Source organism: Oncorhynchus kisutch, linkage group LG19, assembly GCF_002021735.2.
Source record: "Oncorhynchus kisutch isolate 150728-3 linkage group LG19, Okis_V2, whole genome shotgun sequence".
Lineage (NCBI taxonomy): Eukaryota > Metazoa > Chordata > Actinopteri > Salmoniformes > Salmonidae > Oncorhynchus > Oncorhynchus kisutch.
The window spans coordinates 61894558-61921815 of record NC_034192.2 but is presented as its reverse complement, the minus strand read 5'-3'; the positions used below and the strand labels follow the sequence as shown (position 1 = coordinate 61921815).

The window sequence follows — 27258 nt, the reverse complement described above, 5'->3', positions numbered from 1 at the left end:
ACAGCCATGAAAGGAGAGGAGGAGAGGAGATAACAGCCATGAAAGGAGAGGAGGAGAGGAGATAACAGCCATGAAAGGAGAGGAGGAGAGGAGATAACAGTCATGAAAGGAGTGGGGGAGAGGAGATAACAGCCATGAAAGGAGAGGAGGAGAGGAGATAACAGCCATGAAAGGAGAGGAGGAGAGGAGATAACAGTCATGAAAGGAGAGGAGGAGAGGAGATAACCGTCGAAATGAGAGGAGGAGAGGAGATAACAGCCGTGAAAGGAGAGGAGGAGAGGAGATAACAGTCGAAATGAGAGGAGGAGACGAGATAACAGTCGAAATGAGAGGAGGAGAGGAGATAACAGTCGAAATGAGAGGAGGAGAGGAGATAACAGTCGAAATGAGAGGAGGAGAGGAGATAACAGTCGAAATGAGAGGAGGAGAGGAGATAAAAGTCGAAATGAGAGGAGGAGAGGAGATAACAGCCATGAAAGGGGAGGAGGAGAGGAGATAACAGTCGAAATGAGAGGAGGAGAGGAGATAACAGTCGAAATGAGAGGAGGAGAGGAGATAACAGTCGAAATGAGAGGAGGAGAGGAGATAACAGTCGAAATGAGAGGAGGAGAGGAGATAACCGTCGAAATGAGAGGAGGAGAGGAGATAACAGTCGAAATGAGAGGAGGAGAGGAGATAAAAGTCTAAATGAGAGGAGGAGAGGAGATAACAGCCATGAAAGGGGAGGAGGAGAGGAGATAACAGTCGAAATGAGAGGAGGAGAGGAGATAAAAGTCTAAATGAGAGGAGGAGAGGAGATAACAGCCATGAAAGGGGAGGAGGAGAGGAGATAACAGTCGAAATGAGAGGAGGAGAGGAGATAACAGTCGAAATGAGAGGAGGAGAGGAGATAACAGTCGAAATGAGAGGAGGAGAGGAGATAACCGTCGAAATGAGAGGAGGAGAGGAGATAACAGTCGAAATGAGAGGAGGAGAGGAGATAACCGTCGAAATGAGAGGAGGAGAGGAGATAACAGTCGAAATGAGAGGAGGAGAGGAGATAACAGTCGAAATGAGAGGAGGAGAGGAGATAACAGCCATGAAAGGAGAGGAGGAGAGGAGATAACAGCCATGAAAGGAGAGGAGGAGAGGAGATAACAGTCATGAAAGGAGAGGAGGAGAGGAGATAACAGTCATGAAATGAGAGGAGGAGAGGAGATAACAGTCATGAAAGGAGAGAAGGAGAGGAGATAACAGTCGTGAAAGGAGTGGGGGAGAGGAGATAACAGTCATGAAAGGAGAATAGGATAGGAGATAACAGCCATGAAAGGAGAGGAGGAGAGGAGATAACAGTCATGAAAGGAGAGGAGGAGAGGAGATACCAGTCATGAAAGGAGAGTAGGATAGGAGATAACAGCCATGAAAGGAGAGGAGGAGAGGAGATAACAGTCATGAAAGGAGAGGAGGAGAGGAGATAACAGTCATGAAATGAGAGGAGGAGAGGAGATAACAGTCATGAAAGGAGAGAAGGAGAGGAGATAACAGTCGTGAAAGGAGTGGGGGAGAGGAGATAACAGCCATGAAAGGAGAGGAGGAGAGGAGATAACAGTCATGAAAGGAGAGGAGGAGAGGAGATAACAGTCATGAAAGGAGAGTAGGATAGGAGATAACAGCTATGAAAGGAGAGGAGGAGAGGAGATAACAGTCATGAAAGGAGAGGAGGAGAGGAGATAACAGTCATGAAAGGAGAGGAGGGGAGGAGATAACAGTCATGAAAGGAGAGGAGGAGAGGAGATAACAGTCATGAAATGAGAGGAGGAGATAACAGTCATGAAAGGAGAGGAGGAGAGGAGATAACAGTCATGAAAGGAGAGGAGGAGAGGAGATAACAGTCATGAAAGGAGAGGAGGAGATAACAGTCATGAAAGGAGAGGAGGAGAGGAGGAGAGGAGATAACAGTCATGAAAGGAGAGGGTGAGAGGAGATAACAGTCATGAAAGGAGAGAATGAGAGGAGATAACAGTCATGGAAGGAGAGGAGGACAGGAGATAACAGTCATGAAATGAGAGGAGAGGAGATAACAGTCATGAAAGGAGAGGAGGGGAGGAGATAACAGTCATGAAAGGAGAGGAGGAGAGGAGATAGTAGTCATGAAATGAGAGGAGGAGAGGAGATAACAGTCATGAAAGGAGTGGGGGAGAGGAGATAAAAGTCATGAAAGGAGAGGAGGATAGGAGATAACAGCCATGAAAGGAGAGGAGGAGAGGAGATAACAGTCATGAAAGGAGAGGAGATAACAGTCATGAAATGAGAGGAGGAGGGGAGATAACAGTCATGAAAGGAGAGGAGGAGAGGAGATAACAGCCATGAAAGGAGAGGAGGAGAGGAGATAACAGTCATGAAAGGAGAGGAGGATAGGCGATAACAGTCATGAAAGGAGAGGAGGAGATAACAGTCATGAAAGGAGAGGAGGAGAGGAGATAACAGTCATGAAAGGAGAGGATGACAGGAGATAACAGTCATGAAAGGAGAGGATATGGGGAGAGAACAGTCATGGAAGGAGAGGAGGAGAGGAGATAACAGTCATGAAAGGAGAGGAGGAGAGGAGATAATAGTCATGAAAGGAGAGGAGGGGAGGAGATAACAGTCATGAAAGGAGAGGAGGAGATAATAGTCATGAAAGGAGAGGAGGAGAGGAGATAACAGTCATGAAAAGGTGAGATCATCATCGCTGCTATGTGCCAAACATTTGGCTGGTCATTTTCCAGGCATGAACAATTCAGGACATTTCAGCGGGGGAGGCTTTGGCACAGAAATAACTCATTCAAAATGCAAATTGGTAATCAAGTCAGACATGAGCAGCAAGGAAACTGTTAATTTTCACACAAAGCAAACTTAATATGAGACAACCTGTGACTTGTCTCATTATCATCTCACATCGAGCTCCTAAAAACATCATCGTGTCGCCGAGATGAGACAACCTTTTCCAAAGCAACCTTTTCACGTACATGCTTGTTATAGAAGACTATCTGCTACAGCCTTTACATGTGTTTAGTGCCACCTTCGCATAGCAAATGGTTTGCTGCATCTCCTCTCAAAAACTGTAAGAATTAGAATTCACAAGCAGGCCTCAGATAATCTGCAATATTCATCTTCCTCCACGACGTATTGAGTATTGTCTAGACTATGAATGGAGAATGCATGACATTATCCTACTTTCTGGTTTTAGGCCGACTTCATTAAGGCAACTGAGAAAATTGCGCTGCGGTTTAATAGAACATCAATTAGATGATAAAAAGAACAGTGGGTTCTGCATGAGGCACTTATTAGCATAATACAGTACGGTCCTTTTCTCAGCAATAATCTACAATATTCCCAACATTTAACCTTTTTTTCCTGGGATTCGGAGGAATATGCTGCATCTGCAATTTCCTAGAGGGACTTTTGTTGTTATGGTTTATAGCAAAACTACACCTTGCTTTTCACTTGCTACACATAATAACAGAAAGCCTCTTCAAAGAAAGCATGGTGGTTTCTCGGTGGCCCTAAGGCTCTGTTCTGATTTAAGCGTGGAAACGTTGCTCATAAAGTCTGACAACACAGAACAGCTCTACTAACACACAGCCTTATGGGTTCAACTAAATGCAGGTGAACAGCAGTGCTACTGGGAGGGGTGGTACTGTATGGAGCTAGTACCTAATACATCTACCCCATCTTTTCGGGTCTTTTCAATTATGGAATATATGTAAAAGCTTTAAACTAGCGTTGACAATCTTCTGGAGTTAGCAATTTGTGTAACTGTTTTTCAAACAAATAAGAATGAAAACAAACAATTCTTAAGAATACAAACTATTGATCTTCATGTCAAGCACACAAGCAGTGACAGTCACTCAATACTGATTGAGAGAAGTGTGAGCTCACCTTGACAAGTTCATAGTGTTGGATCCCATTGATCCCCACATCTGGGTCAAATGCAGAGGGCACGGGGTATCGGGTGTTGATGGCAGTGTTCTCTGGGATGGAGATGTTTATTACGGTGGACTGGAAGAGTGGAGCGTTGTCATTGATGTCCTCAATCAGGAACCGGATCTTAACCAGACGGAAGATCTCGTCAGGCAGAACGGCGACCTCGATCTCGTAGAAGCAGCGCTTCTCGTTGAATACTCCTGAGCAGAGCTTCTCTCGGTCGATGCGGTGAGCCGTGGTGAAGATCTCCCCGGTGTTGGCCTCTACCCTCACCAAAGGCACATCGCCCGTTTTGTAGACGGGCTTAAACTGCAGTGGCGAGGACAGCTTGAAGTCAGGGTCAAGGTTCAGGTCCAAGTCCTTCCGTAGGTTCCCAATGCGGACATTCTCGGGCTGCTCCTCCCTCACCGTGTAGTCCTTCTCTTGGGCCCAGGACAGCAAGACCAGGCAGGTGAGTAACACCACCAGCACATGAGCATGACCTGCTAAGTCCATAATCAGAGAGGGTGGGAGTATTTTTTTCTTAAGGCTGCAACTCTGTCACTGGGGTAAAGAGAGAAAGAGAGAGAGAGAGAGAGAGAGAGAGAGGGAGAGGGAGAGGAAGAGAGACAGAGAGAAGGAAAGAGAAAGAGTCATGTCTCTGCAAAAGTTACATGACACACAGGTTACGTCTGAAAAGTGCACCCTATTTCCTGTATAGTGCACTACTTTTTGGCACCCTATTCCCTGTATAGTGCACTACGTTTTGGCACCCTATTCCCTGTATAGTGCACTACTTTTTGACCAGAGCTCTATGATCAACAACAGTGCACACTTTAGGGAAGAGGGTTTCACTCAAACGCAGACCCATGTATTCTGACTGTAATTAGTATGATTCTCCCTTATGGAGAGGGTTGAACTTGACCTATCAACCTAACTAGCTCTGAGCCTGCATCCCTCCAATGTCTTTGAGAGCAAATTAACAGACATTTTACACAATTAACCTTTGATGACACCCCGTTGAACACAAAGACACGAACAGGTTATTAGTTGCCATATTCCATCAATCCGTTACATTGCAGTAGTCAACCAATTCATATTTTCATCGCAGGGAGGGTGTGTGTGTGTGTGTGTGTGTGTGTGTGTGTGTGTGTGTGTGTGTGTGTGAATCAGAGGAGATCATCAATGGCGTAGTCGATTCACAAACTTGTATGAATGTTTTTTTGATGAGTTTAGCTAGTGTGAGGCATTACGTTTGGTACATAAGTTGACATCGGGTACATAAGTGTCATCGGGTTTGAAAGATATGCATTCTGGGAATCAGTCAGATCGTTACGAGCAGGAAACATGGCGAAACCGTGTGTACTGTATATGGGCTATGGTACTATTTAGGATGCAGACTACATCTATCTTCCAGTGTGGTGGATAGGTGTTACTGCGTGTGCAATAACCTTCATTTTAATGCACAACCATAGATTAGAAATACACTTTTAACAGCAAATTAACTTAAAAGTCTCATTTGTTGAGTATCTGGAAGGAAAAAAATTTTTACAAAAAAAAAACTGTAATGTGAACGATTCCGTGAATGCCCAGTCATATGAAAACAACATGTTCTGCATAACAATGAATTGACGCATTACGAAAGCTACCATGTCTCACATTAGGATATAATTATATTATCATAGAATATAATCATAAAATGAAATCATTACCATTAGTTAATCGAGTTTTCTCTGACATGCTACATGTATTGTTATTAGACAGAAAAGAAGTGCTCTGCCTGATCTCTCTCTCTCTCATTAAGCCCATGGTAAATTAGTAAATAGTCAATAGTAAAAAGAATAACACCCTATGGGTTTCAGCACCATCTGACAGTATTCATAAATCTGTGTTTTCTTATTTTATGCCAGTTTACTTGGTAGATAGTTCCACCAATTCTATCATGGGCTTTGTGTGCTAAAACCTGCCTGGAGGGCAAAGGTCCCTATTGCCAAAACCAAACGAGGCCACCCAAAAAGGGAGCATGGAGATATGATGACAGTTGCTCTGCTTCTTATAGCAAGAACAACTTTCAGGTTATTTGGATTAGAATTTACGGTAACAACTATACTTTTTAAATTTAATTTCAGGTCTCTTTTACAAGGGAGACCAGGACCAGCGGAGTACCGTTTGTTTAATTAGTGCATTATCATGCAGTTGTGATGTGTTTTACGATGTGTCACGAGGACCCGTCTCTGCTTAGGTATGTAGCGCCCCTCATTGCTGGCTCAGTAAGAAACATTTTTGATGTAACTTTAGTATCAAGAAATATTCCAAAATTGTGGAAAGTTTTCTACCACTCCATAAGGGATAGTAATGATCTTATAATCATTTTTGACCCATTTCCATGGATCCCTTGTCTTGCAAAAATACTATTATCATTGGTCAACAAACAGCTATGTTACTATCTATTTGTAAATTGTGTTCTTAATGTTAATTAATCAATCTGGATTCAGACCTAAACATAGCACCACTACGGCTACCATGCTTGTTGTAAATTATATTGCAAATGCCTTAGATGAAATAATGAATTGTACTGCCATGTTTGTAGCCTTGTCAAAAAGCTTCTGATACTGATTCTGATTAATAAGCTGTCCTCCATAGGGTTGGGTAAAGATGTATGTCAACGGTTTCTTAATTATCTCAATGACAGAATTCAGGACATCAAGGTAGATGTGGTCAAAATAGGAGTTCCTTGAGTTACATAAAGGGGTGCCCCAAGGTTCGATCCTCGGCCCACTACTGTTTACAATCTAAATAAATAACATTGATAATGCTGTAAAATAATGTGTTATATACATTTATATGCAGATGATACAGGTTTGTACTCAATTGCTCCATCGGTGGGCCAAGACTTCTCACATTTGAAGTTGGATTTTTATAGCACTGCAAAGGTCATGGATCTAAAGCTAGTGCTAAATGTAAACAAAACAACAGGAATACTTTTTTTCTAGGTCCCATAACCCAGATTTAAATGCATTTGTAATGACTAGTTTGAACGGTACACAAATTGAGCGAGTACCTTCCTAGAAATATATTGGTATCTTCCTTGACGACAAACTGTAATTTAAAAAACATGTCACTGAGCTGGTGAAGAAGTTGAAGTTCAAGGTTGGTTTATTTTACAGAAATAAGGTAGGTTTATTACTGGTGATGGTTCTAGAACTCACCATTGTTCCCTTAGGTTTATTACTGGTGATGGTTCTAGAACTCACCATAGGTCCTTAGGTGTATTACATGTGATGGTTATGGAACTCACCATTGTGTCATTAGGTTTATTACTGGTGATGATTCTAGAACTCACCATTGTTCCCTTAGTTTTATTACTGGTGATGATTCTAGAAGTCACCATTGGACACTTAGGTTTATTACTGGTGATGATTCTAGAATTCACCATTGTTCCCTTAGTTTTATTACTGGTGATGATTCTAGAACTCACCATTGGACACATAGGTTTATTGCTGGTGATGATTCTAGAACTCACCATTGTGTTTTGTGTCAAAAAGTGGGTTGGGCCTCTTTATATGTAAGGAGAGAACAGCATTGTCTTGTGTTGATCTACAAATCACTGATGCAGAAACGTCCTATGTATCTATCAATTTAGACTTACAAATTGCCAAACCCAGTCTCAGGCTTGAATAACACTGGAAGCCCCTTCGGTTTCCACAGATTTGGGTAAAGCTTATTTTAGTTTTTTTTGCGCCCTTTATGTGAAAGAATTTACAGAGTCATGATCGGAGACATCTATGTTGATAAATATGTCTGTTTTTCTTCATATGTTTTGTCATGTCGAGTATTGTATGTGTTTGACGTATTCATGCAGGGCTCATCTGTAAAACAGATCCTAGTCTCAGTATGACTTCAAAATAAAGGTGATATAAAATAGGAGAATTCATGACCCCTTTTTTAACGTCGAACCTTGGAAGACATCTTAAAAGAAATAATACATAACACCACAGCTGTAATACATTGGGGTTAAACATGGGTGTATTCAATAACGCTTCGCTTTTCAACGTTATTTTTTTACATCATTCCAACAACTTACATCCAATCACTAACATATGAATTTGTTATTTACGTCTCGCTGCATTCCAGGCCTATCCATCTGATCTCTGAGCATTTATCATAAGCCTTATAGGAGATGTAGACTCACACAACACATTGGTTAGGAGGTAATAAAGAGAGTATCAATCTACCTTTCATTTCCCCTCCCAGAGCCCTTATTTTAATATCCATCACAGAGATTTTGCACAGCTGTGTTGAGAAGCGTTCTGTGTAAACTGTGCATTTTCTATCGACAGTACATAGGGACAGAGCTAGTACACTGTCTTGAGAATGAATCTATGACTACTGTATGAAAACTTTACAATATGGGATATTTTACATTGAGATGGTGGTGCCATCTAACTGCCATAGCAGCATCCCTAAAAGTAAATCAATTACTACAATAGTTGAAGGATTTAATCAAACTCGTTTGGAATCAGCCAGAAAGGCAAGGTGTTCTATTGTTAACTCCTATGATCTTATCTGACTGTCTTTCAATCATTGTCATAATGAAGCACTCAGGTGAGACTCATTATGGGGTTAGAATCCTTATAGGGCTTTAGACTCATTAAAGGGATAGACTCATTATAGGATTAGACTCATTGTAGGGTTAGAATCCTTATAGGGTTAGGGTTAGACTCATTATAGGGTTAAGTTTAGACTCATTATAAGGTTAGACTCATTATAGGATTAGACACATGATAATGTTTGGGTTAGAATCATTAAAGGGTCAAGTTTAGACTCATTATAAGGTTAGGGTTAGACTCATTATAGGGTTAAGTTTAGACTCATTATAGGATTAGATTCATTATAGGTGTATAATCATTATAGGGATAGACTCATTATAGGGTTAAGGCTAGACTCATTATAGAGTTACGGTTAGAGTCATTATAGGGTTAGACTCATTATAGGGTTAACGTACACTCATTATAGGGTTTGGGTTAGAATCAGTATAGGTTTAGACTCATTATTAGGTTAGGATTCGACTCATTATAGGGTTAGACTCATTATAAGCATAGACTCATTATAGGGTTATGGTTAGACTCAATATAGGGTTAGAATCATTCTAAGGTTTGGGTTAGACTCAATATAGGGTTAGTCTCACTATAGGTTTATAGGGATAGACTCAATATAGTGTTAGACTCATTATAGGGGTAGGGTTAGACTCCTTAAAGGGTTAGACTCATTATAGGGTTAAGGTTAGACTCAGTGTAGGTTTAAGGTTAGACTCATTGTAGGGATAGACTCATTATAGTGTCAGACTCATTATAGGGTTCGGGTTAGAATCATTATAGGGTTAGATTCATTATAAGGTTAGGGTTCGACTCATAGGGTTAGACTTATTATAAGGATAGACTCATTATAGGGTTAGGGTTAGACTCATTATAGGGATAGACTCATTATAGGGTCAGTTTTAGACTCATTATAGGGTTAGCCTCATTATAGGGTTAGACTCATTATAGGGTTAGGGTCAGACTCATTATAGGGTTAGACTCATTATAGGGTTAGGGTTAGACTCATTATAGGGTTAGACTCATTATAGAGTTAGACTCATTAAAGGGTTAGGGTTAGAATCATTATAGGGTTGTACTCATTATAGGGATAGACTCATTATAGGGTTAGACTCATTATAGAGTTAGACTCATTATGGGGTTAGGGTTAGAATCATTATAGGGTTGTACTCATTATAGGGATAGACTCATTATAGGGATAGACTCATTATAGAGTTAGACTCATTATGGGGTTAGGGTTAGAATCATTATAGGGTTGGACTCTATATAGGGTTACACTCAATGTGGGGTTGGGGTTAAGCTCATAGGGTTAGACTCATTATATGGTTAGATTCATTATAGGGTTATGGTTAGACTCATTATAGGGTTAGACTCATTATAGCGTTAGACTCATTATAGGGTTAGGGTTATACTCATTATAGGGTTAGGGTTAGATTCATTATAGGGTTAGACTCATTATAGGGTTAGGGGTAGACTCATTATAGGGATAGACTCATTATAATGTTAGGGTTAGACTCATTATAGGATTAGACTCATTATAGGATTAGACTCCACAATGAGTAGGGTTTGTATTAGAATCATTATAGTAATAGACTCATTATAGGGTTAGATTCATTATAGGGATAGACTCATTATAGGGATAGACTCATTATAGGGTTAGGATTAGACTCATTATAGGTTTGGGGTTAGACTCATTATAGGGTTGGGGTTAGAATCATAGTTTTTGACAAATTATTGGGTTAGGGTTAGACTCATTATAGGGATGGGGTTAGACTCATTATAGTTTTTGACGCATTATAGGGTTAGGGTTAGACTCATTATAGGGTTAGGTTTAGACTCATTATAGGGTTGGGGTTAGACTCATTATAGGGTTAGGTTTAGACTCATTATAGGGTCGGGGTTAGACTCATTATACGGTTAGGTTTCTCCTCATTATAGGGTTGGGGTTAGACTCATTATAGGGTTAGGGTTAGACTCATTATAGGGTTGGGGTTAGACTCATTATAGGTGGTGTGGTTAGACTCATTATAGGGTTGGGGTTAGACTCATTATAGGGTTACGGTTAGACTCATTATAGGGTTAGGTTTAGACTCATTATAGGGTCGGGGTTAGACTCATTATACGGTTAGGTTTCTCCTCATTATAGGGTTGGGGTTAGACTCATTATAGGGTTAGGGTTAGACTCATTATAGGGTTGGGGTTAGACTCATTATAGGTGGTGTGGTTAGACTGATTATAGGGTTGGGGTTAGACTCATTATAGGGTTGGGGTTAGACTCATTATAGGTGGTGTGGTTAGACTCATTATAGGGTTGGGGTTAGACTCATTATAGGGTTACGGTTAGACTCATTATAGGGTTAGGTTTAGACTCATTATAGGGTCGGGGTTAGACTCATTATACGGTTAGGTTTCTCCTCATTATAGGGTTGGGGTTAGACTCATTATAGGGTTAGGGTTAGACTCATTATAGGGTTGGGGTTAGACTCATTATAGGTGGTGTGGTTAGACTCATTATAGGGTTGGGGTTAGACTCATTATAGGGTTACGGTTAGACTCATTATAGGGTTAGGTTTAGACTCATTATAGGGTCGGGGTTAGACTCATTATACGGTTAGGTTTCTCCTCATTATAGGGTTGGGGTAAGACTCATTATAGGGTTAGGTTTAGACTTATTATAGGGTTAAGGTTAGAATCATTATAGGGTTGGGGTTAGAATCATTCTAGTTTTTGACACATTATAGGGTTAGGGTTAGACTCATTATAGGGATGGGGTTAGACTCATTATAGTTTTTGACACATTATAGGGTTAGGGTTAGACTCATTATAGGGTTACAGTTAGACTCATTATAGGGTTAGGTTTAGACTCATTATAGGGTTGGGGTTAGACTCATTATACGGTTAGGTTTAGACTCATTATAGGGTCGGGGTTAGACTCATTATACGGTTAGGTTTCTCCTCATTATAGGGTTGGGGTTAGACTCATTATAGGGTTAGGGTTAGACTCATTATAGGGTTGGGGTTAGACTCATTATAGGTGGTGTGGTTAGACTCATTATAGGGTTGGGGTTAGACTCATTATAGTTTTTGACACATAGGGTTAGGGTTAGACTCATTATAGGGGTAGGATTAGACTCATTATAAGATTTAGACTCATCATAGGGTTAGGGTTAGACTCATTATACGGTTAGGTTTAGACTCATTATAGGGTTAGGGTTAGACTCATTATAGGGTTAGGTTTAGACTCATTATAGGGTTAGACACATTATAGGGTTAGGTTTAGACTCATTATAGGGTTAGGGTTAGACACATTATAGGGTTAGGTTTAGACTTATTATAGGGTTAAGGTTAGAATCATTATAGGGATGGGGTTAGACTCATTCTAGTTTTTGACACATTATAGGGTTAGGGTTAGACTCATTATAGGGGGTGTGGTTAGACTCATTATAGGGTTGGGGTTAGACTCATTATAGTTTTTGACTCACAGGGTTAGGGTTAGACTCATTATAGGGTTAGGTTTAGACTCATTATAGGGTTAGGGTTAGACTCATTATAGGGTTAGGTTTAGACTCATTATAGGGTTAGGTTTAGACTCATTATAGGGTTAGGTTTAGACTCATAATAGGATTAGGTTTAGACTCATAATAGGGTTAGGTTTAGACTCATAATAGAGTTGGGGTTAGACTTATTATAGGGTTAGGTTTAGACTCATTATAGGGTTAGGTTTAGACTCATTATAGAGTTGGGGTTAGACTCATTATAGGGTTAGGTTTAGACTAATTATAGGGTTAGGTTTAGACTCATTATAGGGTTGGGGTTAGACTCATTATAAGCCTTTTTGGGTTAGAAAAGCATTGCCTACGGTATCTACATGACAGCCATCCATGTGAAGGTTACTCTCAGCAGCACAGATACTTGTATAAAAACAGAGGCATATAAATGAAAACACTGCATGGGGGTTGTGATTTGTTTGTCTTTGAAGTTTTCACCTTTCCTAGAGAGAAAGAAGGGTTCATTTAGCCATGTTCTGCACAGATCTTTCTCCAAATTACACCATCTTCAAAACTATGCATTGGGCAGATTGAGCAATGAGCTACAACTTTTACAGTTTCAAAAAAGAACAGTTTGACAACGAAGAATTGGGAAAATAATGAATGAACGAATAATGAAAATAAAAGTTTAAATGTCAATCAAGCAGAACATCTTTCCATGCTAACATTTCACTAGGCTCCAGAAAGAGCTATTTTGAGCCCTAGGCGAGACAACTCTGCTTCTCTCCCCTCTCTGGAGACAGAGCTGAACGGGGGAGGCTAGTAGCAGACAGCTCCTGGATTACTTTACATGACAATATGATGGACAGGCCGTTCGGGCAGGCTAGTATTATCAGACTGAGCTGTGGCAGAGGAGAGAGGGGGGGAGGGGGAACACCTTCACCTTCCCAAAGAATGTATTTATCTGGCATCTTAAACGGAAGATTGATGGAGTCACTCCAGAAATGTTGTTCTCTATCCCCAAAACTGTGATTTGGGTGTCCATGGATATACATGAAGAGATATTTCTTAAAGCCTTGCAAGCTGGACTTGCAAAGCGACACAATCTTGGTAACCCCAGTCTCTATCTCTCTTGGTTTCATGGAGCTTCGACAGACTGGCAGACAGACAGGTTTATTGTCAAGATCTATTCAGTCTTCCTTTAAAAGATCTACAGCCTAGAAGTTTCCTTATCTAGTTGTCACAAGAGGAATAATGGTAGATTTCTCATCACTGAGTAATGACTGTGGTCTTCAGAGCTGGGGCAGAGAAGATTCCTGCTGATAAGAATGAATCATTTTAAAAATAGCTAATTAGTATTGTCTTTTTGACATTTTAGCTCAGATAAGACTAATACATTGTCAATATGTCTTAATTCTTCGGTCAAATTTGTAAAAATCGAATTTAGTCCCAATGTACAGTAAATGCATCAATCATATATCAATCCCGAGGTAAAATAAATCAAACATTTCAAAGTTATGAGATTTTTTTTTGCTTTTGTGCAGTTGCATTATTTTCTGGAGAGAAATGTCAACACGGTGAGATAATAATCAAAAATTATTTATGTTTTTAATATGAGAAAGAAAATGTCGAGATATTCCATAGATGCATCACTAAGAATGACCAACACAGAGGTGATAATGTCACAAAAAAATTGGCATGAAAATCCTTTACATCGTGTCACGTCAGTTCATGTGATAACACTCTGAGTACCTCTAGAGGGCAGTGAAGAGACATGTCAGTTAATTACACATGGAATATTACCAGCGCCAATATAAATATCAGGATCATTTGAACATCTAATGCTAAAGAGTAAAAAAAAAAAAAAATTGATAACATTTGCTTTATTCAAACTTTTGATTGGATAGTCAAACAACCCTTCAAATCTATTTTTATTTGTCACAAACACAAGTTTGTTTGGTAGCTATTGAAAGTGGTAAATAGTATTAGTTCAGTATATTATTTTTAAAAATTCTAGGAAAGGCAATAGCAATCATTCTCAAGAAACCATTGGCTCGGTAAGCAGTTTTTTTAAACATCTATGCATTTGGAGAGGAAAAATAGTAGTTTAGCACAGCAGGATTAAATGAGACGTGTTTGTTGTGTTAGCCAAAAAGTCGATGAAGACTATACTGTTCACAATAAAATACACATAATTGATACCCTTGACTGTGTTTCTCTGTTTGATGTTGAACATGCCCTACGAGACAGACATTATGTATGTGCAAATGTTTATCATTCTAAATCATTGTGGAAGTTAGGCTACTGAAGAAATATAGACGTGATTTAAATTCAAAAACAATTATAGTTCAAGTTGTATTTGTCACATGCACAAGTACAGTGAAATTCATAACTTGAATGCTCTACCCAACAGCGCAGTAATCAATATCAAAATAGCATAGCCAATACAAATGGAACATATAATAAAGACAAGCACAGTGCCAATAACACAAGTACAGTGTACAGGGCTACTGGAGTGTTTCAGGTACATATGTAGATATGGGAGGGTATTAGAGAACGTGACTGGTAGCAGGATTATTATTATTAATAATAATAATAATAATAATAATAATGATAATAATAATAATAGTCATAAAAAAATATATATAATATAATTTAATATATATGATAATAATAATATAATATATATGATAATAATAATATAATATATATGATAATAATAATATAATATAATATCTATGATAACAATAATATAATATAGTGCATATGATAATAATAATACAATATAATATATATGATGATAATAATATAATATATATGATAATAATAATATAATATAATATATATGGTAATAATAATATGATGTAGTAGATATGATAATAATAATATAATAAAATATATATGATAACAATAATATAGTATATTATATATGGCAATGATAATATAGTACATATGATAATAATACTATAATATAATACATCTGAGAATAATAATATGATGTAATATATTTGATAATATAATATATATGATAATAATAATATAATATATATGAACATAATAATATAATATAATATGATAATAATAAAAAATAAAAATATATAATAATAATATCATATAAGAAATACGGTAAGAGGAAAAAGGAGGACCATTCACAACCACATTTTGAAGCTTGCAACTGAAGTCTCAGATATTGTTTTGGACACTGTTGATATAGCTTCACCAGCTCTAAAACCATGAACCAATATAAAACCAGCTAGTTATGAATTGGTGGACTTGTAAGAGGCAACACCAGACACAGTCAAAATTGCACATCCAAGTAGAACACTCAGACGTCATACTTAACTACCATTGAAGAATAGTTTATCATTCCACTGGGCAATAGTTAATTACCACAACTAAGGACAGGACAACTAAGCACGGGTGTACATTTGAATGAATGCAAAACTAAGAGACTGTAGATGTGTTATGATCACTAAGGTGTAGATCTAAGAACTTAAGCGTTATGAATCTCTGTTAGCCTACACTGCCTACACCATATAATTTATCAGAAAAGCTTAGAAGACTCAACACGTCTTTCTAAGAGTAAATTCAGACATGCCTTGTAAGTCAGAAAATCATTAAGCAATCAATCTTGGATAACCTGCTGTGAATAAAATGTGAATAGCCTCCAGTTGCTCAAACAAGGAATAGACCTACGGTTAGTTTTTATTATAATAATCGTCCTCTACAATAACAGTATGACATCGCCTGCTATGTAAACATGTAAAGGCTATATGGTAGTGACTATGTTGCCCATGTGAATTCCCTCAATAAAATGAGCATGGATAGCCTAGTGCATGTCATTTTCGAGCATGGAGCGTGTGGGTACTGTGTTTACTGTACAGCATATGTGTTACTCAAGAGCACTAATCAGTCCCTATATATCAAATAATGGACCTGCTGACAATGCTTTTGTAAAAGGGGATAATGCCCCTGAAGTTGAAAGGATAAACGCTGCATTCCAGTCGCGGTGTGCATTATCCATAATACAATTTGACCAGGGAGGTCCGCTTTAATTATGAAACTCATTAACCGTCATTAGGGTTAGCAGTGTGGTTAAGATTAGATATAAAATCAGATTTTTATGACTTTGAGGCTGTGCCAGCTAGTGACCGCTCTGCTAACCTGCTCATTAAACGTGCAGTCAAAAACTCACCTGCCGAAAAGTATGCGGTAGCCTAGTTTACACAGCCTACTTAAACACGAATTTGAAAAAAGTATACCAATGTTGACCACGCACAGATTGAATAACTCATGACCGACAATAATGGTCATGAGACAGCTATGGTTGAATAGTCTATTCAATAATACCCTATAGGCTGCTTGAAGAAAACACAGTATAAATGTTTTGAAACGTGTCGTGATCATAACTATAAAGACCTTTACTATAACGAGATGAATGTTGTTGTTTTTTACACGATAGATTTTGGACTGACCAAATCCGATGCGTAAAAACAATGACTCAATGGGTGTCTCGTTTTAACGCTGAATGTGATTATTGTGTTGTTGTTTTTTATCTATAAGTTGTTTGATAACATTTTTATGGTGCCATACATGCAACCCTGTAATTGAGCGACGCGAATCAACTGCGATGTGGCATCCGGTCCGTAGGAATATAGCCTACAGTTTGCGTAAATTGATGGTCAATTTGGCTTCCTATATTTGACCATTATCATAACATTATTTTCCTCTAGATCGGTTGAATACTTTCCTTTTAAATGTACCTATAATTTTCATATGACATGATACCGTAAAAACTTGTAGGATTGTATTCAGAATGAAATAAACTAATATTAGAAATGGATTATGTTACCTGTCTTTACTTGACACTAGTGATAGTAATGTTGACCTTCTATCCCTTGAAACAGAATATGGAAAATCAATCGCAATTCCCGTCACGTAGCGACATCAGTGCTTTAGAAGAAGAAGTGCCATAGAATTACACTGAAGTGGAAAAGTGGAGAAAAAAAGGATCCTCTTCTGGTAGCGGGAATCAAACAAAAAGCACACATCGGGGTAGGGTTATCCACTACAGCAAATGATCCATGTCCTAAAAAAGTCTATGGTCCACATGCGAGAGGCAAAGGCAATGATTGCAGAATATTTTTTTGTAACTCAAAGAGCCTATGTAATTCCTCTTCAGATATCGTGGGTTAACTGTGGTTCAATCGCGGGCGGCAGGAGAGATGCTGATGGTCCAAGTCGCTTGATTTACATGAAATAGCCCTGCGTGTGTTTTAAAATGCTCTCTCTTGCAACAAATGGTGCAAATCGCTTGTATGGAAGACCGTTTCATTGATCATGTATAACAGCGTTTTAACAATGCGCATAAACTTCCATCCAAGAGCGCACAAAAATTAAACAGTTTGGTACGATTACTGAAAACTTCAGCTTTTTCGGCACAGTTTTTTTTAAAGGTTATTATTCAGCAACAAAAAATAACACATAAATGGGCTGTAGCCTGGGTAGTGTTCTGTCCCCCAACGGAGTTTGATGAAAGTGTTCCTTAGTGCGGTATCACTTACAGCTGGGCTGAAATAGACGTTATGCTGTATCTGTGTGCTAAGCTGTGCCTAGTTGTCTCAGTAGTATTGCATGAACCCGGTCCCTTAGTACTGCCCACCTCTCTGCCTCCAACTGACATCACTGTGGGAGGAGGGGCCTACAATACATATTACAGATCCCATCCTCTCCAATCCTCTTAAAGCTGCACTGCTGAGGAGCTCCCTGCATTGAGTTTTAGCTGGATGTCGAGTCTTGTGTTGACCACTACAAACACCACAAGATGCATCGGCTCTGCTGAAACCTGGCTCCAATAACTGCCTGAGAAAGAGGGGGGACTGCACTAGCTTACCCTAACTCCCCCACATTGACTCCTGCACATTGACTCTGCACCGGTACCCCCTGTACATAGCCTCCACATTGACTCTGTACCGGTACCCCCTGTATATAGCCTCCACATTGACTCTGCACCGGTACCCCCTGTATATAGCCTCCACATTGACTCTGTACCGGTACCCCCTGTATATAGCCTCCACATTGACTCTGTACCGATACCCCCTGTATATAGCCTCCACATTGACTCTGCACCGGTACCCCCTGTACATAGCCTCCACATTGACTCTGCACCGGTACCCCCTGTATATAGCCTCCACATTGACTCTGCACCGGTACCCCCTGTATATAGCCTCCACATTGACTCTGTACCGATACCCCCTGTATATAGCCTCCACATTGACTCTGTACCGATACCCCCTGTATATAGCCTCCACATTGACTCTGTACCGGTACCCCCTGTATATAGCCTCCACATTGACTCTGTACCGATACCCCCTGTATATAGCCTCCACATTGACTCTGCACCGGTACCCCCCTGTATATAGCCTCCACATTGACTCTGCACCGGTACCCCCCTGTATATAGCCTCCACATTGACTCTGCACCGGTACACCCTGTATATAGCCCAGCTGCTGTTATTTTACTGCAACTCTTTAATCATTTTTATGTTTTATTTCTTACTTATCTATTTCTTACCTAAAACGTATTTTTCTTAAACTGCATTGTTGGTTAAGGGTTTGTAAGTAAGCATTTCACTGTAAGGTCTACACGTGTTCTATTCGGTACGTGTGACAAATACAATTTGATTTGACTTTAGTGATTTGGTAACCGCCTGAGAAAGAGGGGGCACTACACTAACCTAGCTCCAATGACTGCCTGGGAATGAGTGGGCACTGCACTAGCTTAGCCTGGCTCCAATAACCACCTGAGAAAGAGAGGGCACTGCATGAGCCTAGCCTGGCTCCAATAACCACCTGAGAAAGAGGGGGCACTGCACTAGCCTAGCCTGGCTCCAATAACCACCTGAGAAAGAGGGGCACTGCACTAACCTAGCCTGGCTCCAATAACCACCTGAGAAAGAGGGGGCACTGCACTAACCTAGCCTGGCTCCAATAACCACCTGAGAAAGAGGGGGCACTGCACTAACCTAGCCTGGCTCCAATAACCACCGGAGAATGAGGGGGCACTGCACTAACCTAGCCTGGCTCCAATAACCACCTGAGAAAGAGAGGGCACTGCACTAGCCTAGCCTGGCTCCAATAACCACCTGAGAAAGAGAGGGCACTGCACTAACCTAGCCTGGCTCCAATAACCACCTGAGAAAGAGGGGGCACTGCACTAACCTAGCCTGGCTCCAATAACCACCTGAGAAAGAGGAGGCACTGCACTAACCTAGCCTGGCTCGAATAACCACCTGAGAAAGAGAGGGCACTGCACTAACCTAGCCTGGCTCCAATAACCACCTGAGAAAGAGGGGCACTGCACTAACCTAGCCTGGCTCCAATAACCACCTGAGAAAGAGGGGGCACTGCACTAACCTAGCCTGGCTCCAATAACCACCTGAGAAAGAGGGGGCACTGCACTAACCTAGCCTGGCTCCAATAACCACCTGAGAATGAGGGGGCACTGCACTAACCTAGCCTGGCTCCAATAACCACCTGAGAAAGAGAGGGCACTGCACTAGCCTAGCCTGGCTCCAATAACCACCTGAGAAAGAGAGGGCACTGCACTAGCCTAGCCTGGCTCCAATAACCACCTGAGAAAGAGAGGGCACTGCACTAACCTAGCCTGGCTCCAATAACCACCTGAGAAAGAGAGGGCACTGCACTAACCTAGCCTGGCTCCAATAACCACCTGAGAAAGAGAGGGCACTGCACTAACCTAGCCTGGCTCCAATTCCCTATAGGAAACACAAAGCATAAAGTTGCTCTTAACGTTGCTCATACTGTATACCTCAGTTATAACAATGTAACAACATTATAATAATATGCAGTTTTGTGGTAATGTCTCTGTTATTGCAAATGTGTTTTTTTTAAATGCTTTTAAACAGTAAATACAGTCCCTAATCAACTTGTTTTCTTTAATGAGTCGGACGGGAAGGATATACTCCAAACATCCGAACAGACCCTCATCCCGTCATTCGCTGGAGAAGGAAAAGAGATTTGTCAAAAAGAGATCAGGGTGCCTTGTGAGGATCAGGTGATGAATGGCTAATCTGCCTTTTCTCTATGTACTGCTAGCTAATGTTCAATCGTATTTTTCGCAGCTCAATAAGCTGTATACCGACATAAGCAAACAGGAAAACACTCATCCAGAGGTGATGCTCCTAGTGGCCGGGGACTTTAATGCAGGGAAACTTAAATCAGTTTTACCTCATTTCTACCAGCATGTTAAATGTGCAACCAAAGGGAAAAAACTCCAGACCACCTTTACTCCAGACACAGAGATGTGTACAATGTTCTCCCTCGCTTTCCATTTGGCAAATCTGACCCCCCCAAAAATCTAGATCACCTGTACTCTACACACAGAGACACGTACAAAGCTCTCCCTCGCCCTCCATTTGGTAAATCCGACCACAATTCTATCCGTCTGAATCCTGCTTACAAGCAAAAATTAAAGCAGGAAGCACCAGTGGCTCTGTCTATAAAAAAGTGGTCAGATGAAGCAGATGCTAAACTACAGAAATTTTTTGCTAGCACAGATTGGAATATGTTCTGGGATTCTTCCGATGGCAATGAGGAGTACACCACATCAGTCACTGGCTTCATCAATAAGTGCATCGATGACGTCTTCCCCAAAGTGACAGGACGAAACCCAACCAGAAGCCATGGATTACAGTCAACATTTGCACTGACCTGCCACTTTCAAGGAGCGAGACTCTAACCTGGAAGCTTATAAGAAATCCTTCTATGCCCTCCGACGAACCAACAAACAGTCAAAGCGTCAATACAGGTCTAAGATCGAATAGTACTACACCGGCTCCGACGATCATCGGATGTGGCAGGGCTGGCAAACCATTACAGACTACAAAGGGAAGCACAGCAGAGAGATGCCCAGCAACACAAGCCTACCAGACAAGCTAAATAACTTCTATGCTCGCTTCGAGGCAAGTAACACTAAACATACATGAGAGCATCAGCTGTTCCGGACGACTTTGTGATCACGCTCTCTGCAGATGATGTGAGTAAGACCTTCAAAAAGGTCAACATTTACAAGGCCGCAGGGCCAGACGGATTACCAGGACATGTACTCCGAGCATGCGCTGACCAACTGGCAAGTGTCTTCACTGACATAATCAACCTCTCCCTGTCTGAATCTGTAATACCAACACGCTTCAAGCAGACCACCACAGTCCCTGTGGCCAAGAACACTAAGGTAACCTGTCTAAATGACTACCGACCCGTAGCACTCACGTCTGTAGCCATGAAATGCTTTGAAAGGCTGGTCATGGCTCACATCAACACCATTATTCTAGAAACCCTAGACCCACTCCAATTTGCATACCGCACCAACAGATCCACAGATGATGCAATCTTTTTTGCATTCCACACTGCCCTTTCACACCTGGACAAAAGGAACACCTGTGTGAGAATGCTATTCATTGACTACAGCTCAGCGTTCAGCCACATAGTTCCCTCAAAGCTCATCACTAAGCTAATGTCCCTGGGACTAAACACCTCCCTCTGCAACTGGATCCTGGACTTCCTGACAGGCCACGCCAAGGTGGTAAGGGTAGGTAACAACACATCCACCACACTGATCCTCAATACGGGTTTCCCTCAGGGGTGCATGCTCAGTCCCTTCCTGTACTCATGACAGTATTCATGACAGTACTCAGTACTGTACTCATGACTGCACGGCCAGGCATGACTCCAACACCATCATTAAGTTTGCCTAAGACCACAGTGGTAGGCCTGATCAACGATGAGACAGTCTATAGGGAGTAGGTCAGAGACCTTACCATGTGGTACCAGGAAAACAACCTCTCCCTCAACGTGATCAAGACAAAGGAGATGATTGTGGACTACAGGAAAAGGAGGACCGAGCACACCCACATTCTCATCGACAGGGCTGTAGTGGATGAGGTTGAGAGCTTCAAGTTCCTGGCGTCCACATCACCAACAAACTAACATGGTCTAAGCGCACCAAGACAGTCGTGAAGAGGGCACAACAAAACCTATTCCCCCTCAGGAGACTGAAAAGGTTGGGCATGGATCCTCCAAATGTTTTACATCTGCACCACCGAGAGCATCCAGACTAGTTGTATCACTGCTTGGTAGAGCAACTGCTCGGCCTCCGTCCGCAAGGCACTACAAAAGGTAGTGTGAACGGCCCAGTACATCACTGGGGCCAAGCTTCCTGCCATCCAGGACCTCTATTAGGTGGTGTCAGGTGAAGGCCCTAAAAAATTGTCAAAGACTCCAGCCACCCTAGTCATAGACTGCTCTCTCTGCTACCGCACGGGGTACTGGAGAGCCAAGTATACACTACCGTTCCAAAGTTTGCTTAGAAATGTCCTTGTTTTTTTAAAGAAAATCCATTAAAATAACAGCAAATTGATCAGAAATACAGTGTAGACATTGTTAATGTTGTAAATGACTATTGTAACTGGAAACGGCAGATTTTTTATGGAATATCTACATGGGCGTAGAGAGGCCCATTATCAGAAACCATTACTCCTGTGTTCCAATGGCACGTTGTGTTAGCTAATCCAAGTTTTAATTTTAAAAGGCTAATTGATCACCTGTCTCAACATCAACAGTAAAGAGGCGACTCCGGGATGCTGGCCTTCGAGGCGAGTTCCTCTGTCTAGTGTCTGTGTTCTTTTTCCCATCTTTTTTCTTTTTATTGGCCAGTCTGAGATATGGCTTTTTCTTTGCAACTCTGCCTAGAAGGCCAGCGTCCCGGAGTCGCCTCTTCACTGTTGAGGTTGAGACGGGTGTTTTGCAGGTACTATTTAATGAAGCTGCCAGTTGAGGACTTGGGATGCGTCTGTTTCTCAAACTAGACACTCTAATGTACTTGTCCTCTTGTTCAGTTGTGCACCGGGGCCTCCTATTCCTATTTCTATTCTGGTTATAGCCAGTTTGCGCTGTTCTGTGAAGGGAGTAGTACATAGTACACAGCGTTGTACAAGATCTTCATTTCCTTGCCAATTTCTCGCATGGAATAGCCTTAATTCCTCAGAACAATAATAGACTGACGAGTTTCAGAGATAGTAATCAAACCCACAAATGCTGATGCTCCAGATACTCAACTAGTCTAAGGAAGGCCAGCTTAATTGTTTCTTTAATCAGTACAACAGTTTTCAGCTGTCCTAACATAATTGCAATATATTCTTATAATGATCAATTAGCCTTTTAAAATAATAAACTTGGATTAGCTAACACAACGTGCCATTGGAACACAGGAGTGATGGTTCCTGATAATGGGCCACTGTACGCCTATGGACAATTGAAGTTTACATACACTTAGGTTGGAGTCATTAAAACTCGTTTTTCAACCACTCCAAACATTTCTTATTAACAAACTACAGTTTGGGCAAGTCGGTTAGGACATCTTCTTTGTGCATGACACAAGTCATTTTTCCAATAATTGTTTACAGACAGATTATTTCACTTATAATTCAACTTATCACAACTCCAGTGGATCATAAGTTTACATACACTTAGTTGAACAGCTTGGAACATTACAGAAAATTATGTCATGGCTTTAGAAGCTTCTGATAGGCTAATTGACATATTTTGAGTCAATTGGAGGTGTACCTGTGGATGTATTTCAAGGCCTACTTTCAAACTCAGTGCCAATTTCCCTGACATCATGGGAAAATCAAAAGAAATCAGCCAAGACCTCAGAAAAAAATTATAGAACTCCACAAGTTTGGTTCATCCTTGGGAGCAATTTCCAAATGACTGAAGGTACCACGTTCATCTGTACAAACAATAGTACGCAAGTATAAACACCATGGGAGCACGCAGCCGTCATACCGCTCAGGGAGGAGACGCGTTCTGTCTCCTAGAGATGAACGTACTTTGGTGAGAAAAGTGAAAAATCAATCCCAGAACAACAGCAAAGGAGCTTGTGAAGATGCTGAAGGAAACAGGTACAACAGTATCTATATCCACAGTAAAACGAGTCCTATATCAACATAACCTGAAAGGCTACTCAGCAAGGAAGAAGCCACAGCTCCAAAAACATCATAAAGAAGCCAGACAATGGTTTGCAACTGCACATGGGGACAAAGCTCATACTTTTTGGAGAAATTACCTCTGGTCTGATGAAACAAAAATAGAACTGTTTGGCCATAATGACCATCGTTATGTTTGGAGGAAAAAGGGGGAGGCTTGTAAGCCGAAGAACACCATCCCAACCGTGAAGCACGGGGGTGGTAGCATCATGTTGTGGGGTGCTTTGCTGCAGGAGGGACTGGTGCACTTCACAAAATAGATGGCATCATGAGTTAGGAAAATTACGTGGATATATTGAAGCAACGTCTCAAGAAATCAGTCAGGAAGTTAAAGCTTGGTCGCAAATGGGTCTTTCAAATGTACAATGACCCCAAGAATACTTCCAAAGTTGTGGCAAAATGGCTTAATTACAACAAAGTCAAGATATTGGAGTGGCCATCACAAAGCCAAAATTCACCCAATTTATTGTGGGAAACTTGTGGAAGGCTACCTGAAACATTTTGACTCAAGTTAAACCTATTTAAAAGCAATGCTACTTAATACTAATTGAGTGTATGTAAACTTCTGACCCACTGTGAATGTGATGAAAGAAATAGAAGCTGAAATAAATCATTCTCTCTGCTATTATTGACATTTCACATTCTGAAATTAAAGTGGAGATTCTAACCTAAGACAGGGATTTTTTTATTGGATTAAATGTCAGGAATTGTGAAAAACTGAGTTTAAATGTATTTGGCTAAAGTGTATGTACATTTCTGACTTCAACTGTAGATATTCCATTCTTAAAAAATCTGTTATTTCCAGCTACAATAGTAATTTACGATATTAACAATGTCTGCATTGTATTTCTGATCAATTTGATGTTATTATAATGGACAGAAAAACGTGCTTTTCTTTCAAAAACAAGGACATTTCTAAGTGACCCCAAACTTTCAAATGGTAGTGTAGGTCCAAAAGGCTTCTAAACAGCTTTTACCTCCAAGCCTTAAGACTTAAGACCTTAAGACCTGCATTGCCCCCCCCCCCTTCTACGCTGCTGCTACTCTCTGTTATTATTCATGCATAGTCACTTTAATAATTCTACCTACATGTACATACTCACTCAATTACCTCGATAACGGTGCCCCAGCACATTGACTCTGTACCGGTACCCCATGTATATAGCCCTGCTATTGTTATTTACTGCTGCTCTTTAATTATTTGTTATACTTATCTCTTACTTTTTGGGGGATATATTCTTGAAACTACATTGTTGGTTAAGGGTTTGTAAGTAAGCATTTCACTGTAAGGTCTACTACACCTGTTGTATTCAGCATTTCACTGTAAGGTCTACTACACCTGTTGTATTCAGCATTTCACTGTAAGGTCTACTACACCTGTTGTATTCAGCATTTCACTGTAAGGTCTACTACACCTGTTGTATTCAGCATTTCACTGTAAGGTCTACTACACCTGTTGTACTCAGCATTTCACTGTAAGGTCTACTACACCTGTTGTATTCATCATTTCACTGTAAGGTCTACTACACCTGTTGTATTCAGCATTTCACTGTAAGGTCTACTACACCTGTTGTATTCAGCATTTCACTGTAAGGTCTACTACACCTGTTGTATTCAGCATTTCACTGTAAGGTCTACCTACACCTGTTGTATTCATCATTTCACTGTAAGGTCTACTACACCTGTTGTATTCAGCATTTCACTGTAAGGTCTACTACACCTGTTGTATTCAACATTTCACTGTAAGGTCTACTACACCTGTTGTATTCGACGCATGTGACAAATACAATTTATTTTTTATTTTTTTATTAACAAGTGGGCCTTTCATATGTGACTGATTACAAATTGGTGAAGGAATACTGTTTATCTCCATTTAGACAGTTAGGATGTCCATAATGACCTTATATGTATGGTTAATTGGGCATACTCCACAATTCAGGTGTCAAAAGGGGGTGTTAGTGAGCCTTCAAAAGGTCATCAGAGGTCAAAGTTCCCTACACCATGTAACAATTGATCACCTCTGTCAGTTTAACTCTGCCTTCATGCAACAGATCACCTTGTTTTAAATATGTTTACCCTCCGGCAAGGCTTCCAAAACAACAGCCGGCCAGCCAGCCAGTCAGCCGGCCAGCCAGTCAGCCAGCCAGTAAGTCAGTCAACCGGCCAGCCAGCCAGCAAGTCAGCCGGTAAGCCAGTCAGCCAGCTTGTCAGCCAGCTAGTTAGCCAGCCAGTCAGCCACCTTCCACCTGTGTCTCCTCCACCACCATCTACCCACCCACTTAGAATGCATCCGAAATGGCACCCTATACCCTAGTGCACTACATTTGAACAGAGTCATATGGGGAATGGGGTTCCATTTGGTACACATAACATGTATCCCCCTGCCACGCTCCATCTATCCCCCTCCCACCCTCTTCCTATCTCCCTCCCACCCACCCTCCATCTATCCTCCCCACCCTTATGGAAGGTTCTCCCATCTCCACAGAGGAACTCTGGAGCTCTGTCAGAGTGACCATTGGGTTGTTGGTCACCTCCCTGACCCAGACCCTTCTCCCCCGATTGCTCTATTTGGCTGGGTGGCCAGCTCTAGGAAGAGTCTTGGTGGTTCCAAATGTCTTCAATTTAAGAATGATGGAGGCCACTGTGTTCTTGGGGTCCTTCAATGCTGCAGAAATGTTTTGGAACCCTTCCCCAGCTCGGTGCCTCGACACAATCCTGTCTCCTGTCTCTATGGACAATTCCTCATGACTTGGTATTTGCTCTGACATGCACTTTAAGCTGTGGAACCTTATATAGACAGGTGTGAGCCTTTCCAGTCATGTCCAATCAATAGAACTCCACACAGGTGAACTCCAATCAAGTTGTAGAAACACCTCAAGGACGATCAATGGAAACGGAGCTCAATTTCGAGTTTCATAGCGAAGTGTCTGAATAGCCGGCCTGTTTTATTTTTTAAAATAGATTTGCAAACATTTCTAAAAAACGAGTTTTGTTTTTGTAGATTGATGAGGGGGAAAAAATTAATTTGATCTATTGGAGAATAAAGCTGCTACATAACAACACATGGAAGGGGGCTGAATACTTTCCGGATGCACTGTAAATCCAGCACTGACCCTGATATGCAAAATAAAGTTATTGTTGCTATATAATCTCAGGAACCTTATCTAACACACAGAATTGCCCTAAC

The 27258-nt window shown here is 40.8% G+C and overlaps 1 protein-coding gene across 2 annotated transcripts in view; it reads right to left on the bottom strand.

Moving 5' to 3' along the window:
• The window catches only part of LOC109865042 (protocadherin-11 X-linked), a 301820-nt gene extending 284179 nt beyond the window's left edge, over positions 1–17641 (bottom strand). The window contains exons 1-2 of one of the 2 annotated variants that reach the window (XM_031798643.1): positions 16860–17641; positions 3901–4488 (exon numbers count right to left, since the gene is read on the bottom strand). In XM_031798643.1, coding sequence (XP_031654503.1) covers positions 3901–4440 — 540 coding nt within the window. In that variant the 5' untranslated portion in view covers positions 4441–4488; positions 16860–17641. The remainder of the gene's footprint in view (positions 1–3900; positions 4489–16859) is intronic. The other variant, XM_031798644.1, reaches the window with a different exon arrangement.
• Between the last annotated feature and the right edge of the window lie 9617 nt (positions 17642–27258).